Source organism: Salvelinus fontinalis, chromosome 37 (assembly GCF_029448725.1).
Source record: "Salvelinus fontinalis isolate EN_2023a chromosome 37, ASM2944872v1, whole genome shotgun sequence".
NCBI classification, from domain to species: domain Eukaryota; kingdom Metazoa; phylum Chordata; class Actinopteri; order Salmoniformes; family Salmonidae; genus Salvelinus; species Salvelinus fontinalis.
The window spans coordinates 31280962-31291790 of record NC_074701.1 but is presented as its reverse complement, the minus strand read 5'-3'; the positions used below and the strand labels follow the sequence as shown (position 1 = coordinate 31291790).

Here is a 10829-nt window from a genome sequence, read left to right as displayed (position 1 = left end):
ACAGGAGAATGATCTAAAATAGAGAGAAGATTCTCTCTAACTGTGATCAACAAAAAAAGAAGACTCTTCAATGTGTGCAGTGCATCCAAGCGTGACATTAAACACACTTGGGAAAAAAGATTGCAGTATACGTGGATTTTCTTTTCTTTTTATTGAACATGCTGCGTACACTTTCACCTCCAGCACCTGCTCGAACCATGTATATTCCCCCTTGGATTTCTTTAAATATTTTTGTTACAAAGTGGGATTCAAATTGATTTAATTATCATTTTTTGTCAACAATGTACTCATAATACTCTGTCAAAGTGGAATAAAAATGTCTATATTTTTAAAAAGATGTAATAAAAATGAGAACTCAAATATGGTCGTTGAAAATGTATTCAGACCATTTGTTTAGGCAAGCCTAAATTAGTTCAGGAGTAAAATTTGGATTAGCAAATCACATAAGTTACATGGACTTTTTGAATGACTACTACTCTGTCCCCATACATACTGTACATCCGTAAGGTCCCTCAGTCAAGTATTGAATATCAAGCACAGATTCAACTACAAAGACAAGGGAGCTTTTTGAAAGCCTCGTAAAGAAGGGCAGTGATTGGTAGATGGGCAACAATAACAAATCAGACATTGAATATCTCTTTAAGCATGGCCAAGTTAATTATGCTGTGGATTATGTATTAAATCACCCACACACAAAGATACAGTCGTCCTTCAGAAGTGAGCTGCAGGACAGGAATGAAACACTCAGGGATGTTACCATGAGGCCATTGGTAATTTTAAAACAGTTACAAAGTTCAATGGCTGTGATGGGAGAAAACTGAGGATGGACCAACAACATCGTAGTGACTCCACAATAATGACTTAAATTACAGAGTGAAAAGAACACAAATATACAGAACACAAATATTAAAAAACATGCATCTTGTATGCAACAAGGCACTAAATTATTACTGGGAAGAAAAACACGGCAGAGTAATACACTTTTTGGCATAAATACAAAGCCTTATGTTTGGGGCAAATCTAACACAACACATCACTGAGTAACTGCCTCTCTATTTTCAAGCATGGTGGTGGCTGCATCATGGTATGGGTATGCTTGACATCGGCAAATACTGGGGAGTTTTTCCAGGACAAAAAGAAACGGGATGGAGTTAAGCAAAGGCAAAATCCTAGAGGAAAACATGCATCAGTCTGCTTTACACCAGACACTGGGAGAGGAATTCACCTTTCAGCAGGACAATAACCTACAACTTATGGCCAAATCTACACTGAAGTTGCTTACCAAGAACACAGTGATTGTTCCTGAGTGGACAAATTACAGTTTTGAGTTAAATCTGCTTGAAAATCTATAGCAAGGATCCAAAATTGCTGTCTAGCCATGATCCCCAATATCTTGACAGTGCTTGAAAAATTATGAAAAAAAATAATGGGCTAATATTGCACAATCCAGGTGTGGAAAGCTCTTAGAGTTACTCAAGATGAATCACAGCTTTAATCGTTGAACATGTATTGACTCAGGGAGCTGTATGCCACAACACATTTTTTAGTTATTTAATTTATCAATCTTAAATATATATATATATATATATATATATATATAAAATTCTTCCACTTATACATGAGTATTTTGACCAAAAAAATTCAATTTAATCAATTTTAATCCCACTTTATAACACAAGAAAATGTAAATATGTTCAAGAGATCTAAATACTCTTGCAAGGCACTGTATTTATGGGAATGGGATAAAGCAGAAGACACATTTCTGTTGGACAGTCATGTACATTGGACAATAAAGTAATCTTCATTTGTTATCAATGTGATTTCAACCATGTACAACCACGTGTGATTTCAACCATGTAAAACCACGTGTGATTTCAACCATGTAACACCACGTGTGATTTCAACCATGTAAAACCACGTGTGATTTCAACCATGCAACTGTTTGAAGTAAAGACAAAATAGAGAACAACAGCATAATCTTCAAGGAACTTTATTGATCTTGCTGTAACAGTGTCCAATGGCATTGGCATTTCTCTGAAAATAAATGTATTTCAAATCGGAACAGAAGTTAGGTTTCTTGTTTCAAATCTTTTTTACGAAAAAAAAATACAATGTAAAAAGCCCTCCATGTAGAACCAAACTGGTCTCAAGCTGGTTTCCCATAAAACAATTGCTGCAGGCCTACTTCAAAACAAAAAGATACAATCCTAATCCAACAGAAACATGTGCAATTCAAAATGGATACAATCGCTCCGTATGTTTAACACTATAAACATTTTCCACATTAATAGACTGGGATTTCATAATTTCTCATAAAGCCAAATAACAGTTTCTCTCCTCCAATCAAATCCAATAATTGCATTTAATATATCATAATTTTTTTTATATAATCTGAATAAGAGATGACCCAGAGATGGAATGAAAATGTGGTTTAATTGCTAACAGCTTTAGTTATGGTAACAGTATGATCATCCAAAACAATAATGGCCATGATTCAAAGCCTCCCCTTTTAGAAAGCCCATAGTCTTAGCTGCTGAAAAAAAAAAAAATCTGAATAACAAAATAAAACTGTTTAAAAATATATTTATTTTCAAGTGCTAAATACAAACATAAAAGTCTGTTTAAAATATAACTATTTTCTGGTTGAGGGTCATTTGAATCAGTAGACAAGGAACTCCATTGCAACCTTTTATCTTGGTATGTAATGTGTAACGCATGGGGTGGAGACACTTAGCACAGTAGACTGAAAGAAGAGATTAATGTAAGAAAGATGGTGGAAATGGTCTATTACCTAAACGGGGGATGTCTGTAATACAGTATCAACGTCTGATGAAAAAATGGTCTCAGCTCTTCCTTTCATGTCCATTTGGTATTTGACATTGAAAAAAGTTAAATGTCAAGATAGAAGTAATGTATGTAATAAAATGCATAGAAAAATGGTTGGAAACGATTCACGTTTTAAAACTTTTTCCTCTCATTTTCTAATAAATCTCAGTGTTCTTTAACAGTTTATGTTGTTCATTCAAATGCAGCAAATATCAGACTGTTTAAACCTAACTATTGTCTTGTAATCTTGTAAGTAATGTATAAATTAATTTGTTCCTTCCATTTGCAAATCTATCAAATCATTACCACAAACCAAAAGCCCAATCTTCATAAAATCCTTTACCAGAAAGACCCAAAACACAACATAACATAAGATTTGTATTGGTGATGGATAATTCAAGGCTTGGAATGACGATGAAATTCTCAGCTAATCTGAAGAAGAAAAGAAAAATTGGTCACATCGTCCATATTAATTTAATTGTTGGTAACCTAATGAACTACAAAACAGGCAGCTATGAGACCTTGGAGCATATTCAGTCATTTAAAAAAGAAGGCCGGTACTTTGCTCTACAAAGTAGTACAAGTAGTAAATGTTGCACAGTTTCCTGGGCCCCATTATAAAAAGTCTGAAGTGGTAAAGAAGGCTTTGTTTACAGTGTGCTCTGGTAGTACAGACATACAGAATGGACATCTTAGATTACTGCATTGACTTGGGCATCTACATTTAGTTAATGGGTAAGACTATCTCTGGTTGCCTTGGTTTCAGACCCTTTCTCTTGCTGTTTTGCTGAAGTACATACAAATATGCCAATTGTAACCCTGAGACCTGTTCGAATAGACCAGCAGTCTCCCACTAGGTCTCAGGGTTGTCCATAGCCTGGTAGCCCAGTTGGTTTGTACTGTAGCCAACGCCTCTGTGTAGTTTCGTTGTCAAGCCATAGAAGAGTTGGCTACAGTACATGGAGACTGCATTCCAATATCCCACTACTATACCACTTAGGGGAATACATGTGAAATACATTGCTTCATTCTAAGTGGTATCCTAGCATGGACATTGAAACAGAGCCACCGTATTATATGGTATAGTTTATCTGCATGGTTTACATACATCACACCCAGCGACGGAGAGACAGAGAGCTAAAGAAGATGGCTGCCATGAGTGACGTGAGGGCTCACAACATTGGTTTCTACAAGCCAAGCCACTGGTGCACAGCACAGGTACAAGGTTAGTTCCTTCTTCTGTTGTTCCGTTGAGGTTCCTCAGAGGTGGTTAGATGTCCATCTCGAACTGAGCGTCCTCACCTTTAAACACAAGAACACAAATAAAATGTAACCAACAGTGTACTCTAAAGCATTGTACTATATACTACCATGGAAGCTAGATCTACTTAGGCTTTTATAAAGCTAGCCAGCCACATTCCAGCTCAGGCTTCATCCATGTTATGAAGGTGGACATTGATCACGCAGCTGGCACTACCTCCAGCAGGCTTGTAACTGCCCATACATGTTGCACATGGCTAGCCGTACATGTTGCACATGGCTAGCCGTTGCACATGGCTAGCCGTACATGTTGCACATGGCTAGCCGTTGCACATGGCTAGCCGTACATGTTGCACATGGCTAGCCGTACATGTTGCACATGGCTAGCCGTTGCACATGGCTAGCCGTTGCACATGGCTAGCCGTTGCACATGGCTAGCCGTTGCACATGGCTAGCCGTTGCACATGGCTAGCCGTTGCACATGGCTAGCCGTTGCACATGGCTAGCCGTTGCACATGGCTAGCCGTTGCACATGGCTAGCCGTACATGTTGCACATGGCTAGCCGTACATGTTGCACATGGCTAGCCGTACATGTTGCACATGGCTAGCCGTACATGTTGCACATGGCTAGCCGTACATGTTGCACATGGCTAGCCGTACATGTTGCACATGGCTAGCCGAACAACAAAATATTAATTGAGAAAATGCTGGACCATCAATCCATGGGCGAGTCAGTGACACATTTGAATCAACATGAAAGAAGATCATCTTGCAAATTCAGGAGGCTACGGTGTGAAATAGGCTGGAAGAAGTGCCGTCCTTCTTTTATTACGCATCGTTAATGTCGTCTTTCTTTTAATATGTATCGTTAATGCCGTCTTTCTTTTATTACGTATCGTTAATGCCGTCATTGGTGTGCTCATCAATGTACGAGCACCTTTTTCCCCCTCTCCGATCGATAACATAATTAAGTCATACCAAAGTTTGACCGTGCCTGAACTTTCAAATGCATCCTGTCATTACTAAATGTGTAATGTGATAGTTATTCTAATATTAAAATGGCTAGTAGTAGCAACTCCATAGAGGTACATGTATGGATGGTTTTCTGAACCAAGATAAACCTAGTCCTGGGCTAAAGAGCACTTTCAATGGAGTTTCTTGGTTACTTCTTTGTTCAAGACTAGGCTTAATCTGTGTCTGGGAAACCTGCCCGATATATATTCTAACAATACTTCTCCGTGTAATAGTAGCCTATTGTCACGTTCCTGACCTGTTTTCTCTTGTTTTTGTATGTGTTTAGTTGGTCAGGGCATGAGTTGGGGTGGGCATTCTATGTATTGTGTTTCTATGTTGGGTTTATTGTGTTGCCTGATATGGTTCTCAATTAGAGGCAGGTGTTTGACGTTTCCTCTGATTGAGAACCATATTAAGGTAGGCTGGTTTCACTGTTTGTTTGTGGGTGATTGTCTTCCGTGTTTGTGTCTGTGCACCACACGGGACTGTTTCGTTTGTTCGTTCGTTTGTTGTAGTCTGTACCTGTTTGTGCGTTCTTCGTGTTATATGTAAGTTCTCATGTTTTAGGTCAGTCTACATCGTTTATTTGTTTTGTAGTTTATTCAAGTGTTCTTCGTGTTTCGTCTTCATTTAATAAATCATTATGGATTCAACATACGCTGCATTTTGGTCCGACCCTTACACCTCCTCCTCATCTGAGGAGGAGGAATTAGACAATCGTGACACCTACTGACCGGTGGCTGTCTTGCCATGACTGTTGTTGGGTTTGATGCGGTTGTTGACCTCGTTCCTCCCGTTCTCGGTCAGGACGTTGAGGCTGGTCACCCCGGGGATGATGGGCAGGTGAGCCGGGGGGGTCTGGGCGATGGGGGAGTTACGCCTGTCCAACAGGAACTTACGGTCGTAGATGATCCGGGTCCCTACGATGGAGGAGAGTGATTATTTAGTAACATCATTGACATATTAGTTCCAACCGTTGACTGTATAGAAATAAGGTGACAACATATGTATTACAAACCTGCTTTAGAGAACTGATACACCATATGGATAATAATATGTTGATTATACTACATCTATAACAGTCATTGTTTTCTTCAATTTACCGTCAATCAACATGCAATAGTGTAGCACTGTGTAGGAGTGCAAATACAAGCCAATCAAGGTCAAATGTCATTAATCTTGCACATTTCGTCCTGTCATCATTACAATGGGTGATGACAGTCACAGAACACAAATGCACACATCTGTGAATAAAAAGGGCAAGAGCATAAACCGGTTTAGCGCTATATATATTTAAAGACCCATTTTAAACAAAAGATAACGTATGTTATGAGCAACACTGCATTGGCATGGGCGCCTGACTGTCAAAGTGGTGGTGCACAATTATTATTTACATTTTTCACAATTTCATGCAATTCTACACAGGGGGAATCGATATTTATGAATAGAACACAATTATTTTACTTAAGTTCTACCACAATAAATTATATTGAACTCCAGTACTCAAAAAAAATAAACATTTTAAAAACACAATGCCAGATTTGTTTTTGTTGCAAATTACAGTATCTATCTATACACCAACAGTGCACAACAATGCCTAATTTATCATAACCGTTACAGATAACACATCTTACTTGCTAAATTGCCCCATATATATATAGAGAGTACAAGTCAAAGGTTTGGACACACCCTACTCATTCCAGGGTTTTTCTTTATTTTTACTATTTTCTACATTGTAGAATAATAGTGAAGACTTCAAAACTATGAAATAACACTTATGGAATCATGTAGTAACCAAAAAAGTGTTAAACAAATCAAAGTATATTTTATATTTCAGATTCTACAAAGCAGTCATACTTTGCCTTGATGACAGCTTTGATTGAAACCCATTTTTTTAATATCCTTCACGTATGGTCTTTTAAAAACCAAAGGTGAGAGACATGGTGGTTAAATCTGATTACCCACCAGAGAAAAGGGAAACTTGCTTGGACAAGGTTTCGAAGGGTAATTACAAATGAAGCTGCATTGAACACATTGGCCACACTTACAAATGCAACTCATTTACCCACCCCCGCACAGGACAAAGATTTAAGATCAAAGGCCTGATTATCTACATGTCCACCAATGTTATTTACATGTTGAAATGTCATTGTGGTCTGTCTTACTAAGAGAAAACCCATAGAAGCCTTAAGACACGGATCACTGAGCACAGCAGCAATATACGGGCAGGTGAGAAACAATCCGGTTGGTGTTCATTGCTGTTCATACAAGCTGGACATCCTATTAGTTCTATGAGATATATTGGAATAGAAATGGCCAAGATGTCACGCAGGGGCGGGGACATTGAGAGGAAACTTCTTCAAAGGGATTCTTTCTGGATCCACAGGCTCAGCACACCCTCTTCTTGGCCTTAACTAGGAGTTTGACTTGAAACTGTTTTTAGAGTTTCAAAATGTCCCAATTTTTTATTTTATTTTATTTGCTTTTATCCTAATTGAATATTGTATGTATATTACTGTAAATATTGATCACATTCCTTGTGTATGATCATATATTTTAATACATTGAATGTTAATATTGTGAACCTCTGTTATACATTCTTTTACCTCCTGTTTCAGGAAGGGATGTCACTGAGTACAGACCCTATATATAGGACCTTTCACCCCCCACCTATATATGGATGCCTGATGAAGAACTAGGTTTTTGTAAGAACCTGGAAAGAGATTTCCAACGCCCTCCTTTTGTGATGAACATGATTTTGTTGGCTCTAATTCATGTTCAGTCAAATGTTCCCCTCTTAATTTTGTCAAGATAAATGTTTTATTTCAGAAAGAAATTGCATCCTGTATACTATAATAATTTTACCAATACGTTATTGAGCTCATTTCTGGGGTTGGAAATATTATTTTAATTTGAGTTTTTTCCTTTTAAAATGTCACCAGAACCAAGCTTTTCAGTACTTATACAAATGTTGTTTTAACCACGAAGCAGCCACGGCGCACTCACATATAGGGCTCAGCCATGGACTGTTACTTTTGTAACTGAATGAAAACATTTTAACAATGTGACTTAAGTGATTGATGTTGGGAAAATAGATGTCAAAAATGCAGAATGGTGTTAAATGCCTGTAAAGAGTTTGGGGGAGAAATTATTTCACAGATTTAATCATGTAACATTAGGCCTACTGATTATTTCTCAGTATCTACTTGCGAGCTACCAGATATGCAGGTTTTGTACAACGGTGGAACCTTTGGTAGGCTGATAGAAGGCTACTCTGGGTCAGTGGGAGATCTCAATTGCATAGTCCTCACTTCTTCCTCAAAACCCACTGGATGAGAAAGCCAGAGGTCCCTCCCCTCTGAACTTGTGCTCCAATTGGTTTTGAGAAGGAGGCGAGACAGCACGAGCAACCTCTACGGTGTGGTTGAGCTAACGTAGGCTAATGTGATTAGCATGAGGTTGTAAGTGTAACCGATGTGAAATGGCTAGCTAGTTAGCGGTGGTGCGCGCTAATAGTGTTTCAATCGGTGACTTCACTCGCTCTGAGACCTGAAGTAGTTGTTCCCCTTGCTCTGCAAGGGCCGCAGCTTTTGTGGAGCTATGGGTAACGATGCTTCGAGGGTGACTGTTGATGTGTGCAGAGGGTCCCTGGTTCGAGCCCAGGTCGGGGCGAAGGGACAGACGAAAGCTAAACTGTTACATAAGTAACAAAAAGAAATCCCATGACATAGACATATTAATCTAACTGCACTATCTAATTTACAGTAGCTATTACAGTGAAATACCATGCTATTGTTTGAGGAGAGTGCACAATTATGAACTTTAAAATGTATTAATAAACCAAGTAGGCACATTTTGGCAGTCTTGATACAACATTTTGAACAGATATGCAATGGTTAATTGAATCGGTCTATACCTTTGGACATACACTGCTGCTATCTAGTGGACCAAATCTAAATTGCGCCTGGGCTGGAATAATACATTATGGACTTTCTCTTGCATTTGAAAGATGATGTACAAACAAAACAAATGATCTTTTACCAGATCTAATGCGTTACATTTTCCTACATTAATTTCACATTTCCACAAACTTCAAAGTTTTTCCTTTCAAATGGTATCAAGAATATGCATATCCTTACTTCAGGTCCTGAGCTACAGGCAGTTAGATTTGGGTATGTCATTTCAGGCGAAAATTTAAATAAAAAAAAGGGTCTGATCCTTTTTAAGATTCTCCCAGAGGCTGCAATACAGCGAAGCCTAATCATCATGATCATCGTGATTCTTACAGGCAAAGTGAAATGACAACATCAGACATGAAACAATGATACAAATGTAAGAGCACAACCTAATTGATACAATATTTTATTTTGCAGGTGCCTTTTCATTTTAAATATCAGTGGTGCAACTACGGCTTTCTAACTGCACTGAACCAGAACAGTGGCGCGCAGGAGGGAAGCAAATCTTTCCAGTATGCAAAGCCAGTAAGTGACGGGGAGCAAAATGCAATCTGTTAATTATTATATAATATATAAAATGGACATATCTATTTTTAATAGAGACTAGCTCAAAACATAACTAATTATTGAAAATGACAATGACACAATCGAGCATAAATCAATAAATCAGAGGCGACTGGTGGGAAGCGCTTTAGGAGGGTGGGCTCAATGTAATGGCAGGAATGCAGTTCCTTCTACACCTGCATTGCTTGCTGTTTGGGGTTTTAGGCTGGGTTTCTGTACAGCACTTTGATATATCAGCTGATGTAAGAAGGGCTATATAAATACATTTGATTTGAATGGAATATATGTTTGATGAGTTCGATACCGTTCAATTATCTTTTCCAGCTATTACAATGAGCCCGTCCTCCTATATCTCCTCCCACCAGCCTCCTCTACAATAAATAATCTATTGCATTGTTATGTAGGCAGCCACCATGATTCATATCACTGCTGTTGAACACTAACCAATCACATTGCCAAACGCGACGGCAGGGGCGGGACAAACAAGCAATAATATGCAATTTATACATTTGTGTTGCTTTTACCTCCCGGAGTGGTCGAAAATAAAGTGCCTCCTGGGGTGGTGCAATAGTCATGAGGTAGCTGCGTTGTATCGTTTATCAACACCGTCCTGGTCGGAATGACCCTGCTCTCGCTAAACTGACGACTGGTAGACGACGACATTTCACCCCCGGTTTAGTGACTGGTTAGACGGTGTTGTAATCTGTAGGTGGTTGATGCCCTAACCCGACGGACGGTGGAACCCACGGCCTTTTCTCTTTCTCTCTTATCTCTTCCCAAGTTTTTCTTGTGGCTCCTCTCGTCCTCCCAGCCGTCAGCACAGCCCCACTCCCTCCGCCAGGCAGGAAGAACAACAACACAAGGAGACCGGATATGACGTCGTGGAAGAGTAGACCCGCTGTCGCCTGGTGGAGCTATTATGCAATGACAAACGATAAAGAATAATCACAGTTTTCAAACAGAGAGGAAGAGGCAAAGCGAGATGGTTACGCCGAAATCTGTCAAAAATTTCCCAATGCATTTCTGGGTTTAAGCAGACCTAAGCTTGTTGCTTGCTGGGACAACAAACTATTTTTACAGTCTTTAGCTGTGTTCGAATACCCATACTAACATACTGTATACTTAATGAGTATATACTACAAGTTAATTTTAGTGTACTGTAAACGAACGGTAACCTTTCTGTTGAGCATACTAGCGCTTCGCCTGTT

The 10829-nt window shown here is 38.9% G+C and overlaps 1 protein-coding gene across 1 annotated transcript; it reads right to left on the bottom strand.

The window, feature by feature from the left end:
* Positions 1-1974: 1974 nt before the first annotated feature.
* LOC129836516 (eukaryotic translation initiation factor 4E-binding protein 2-like) lies at positions 1975-10497 on the bottom strand. Its single transcript, XM_055902806.1, has 3 exons — positions 10146-10497; positions 5836-6021; positions 1975-4128 (listed from the first exon to the last, which is right to left on the bottom strand). The coding sequence occupies exons 1-3, from the start codon at positions 10282-10284 to the stop codon at positions 4097-4099; spliced, it is 357 nt and encodes a 118-aa protein (XP_055758781.1). The 5' UTR covers positions 10285-10497; the 3' UTR covers positions 1975-4096.
* Positions 10498-10829: the final 332 nt, after the last annotated feature.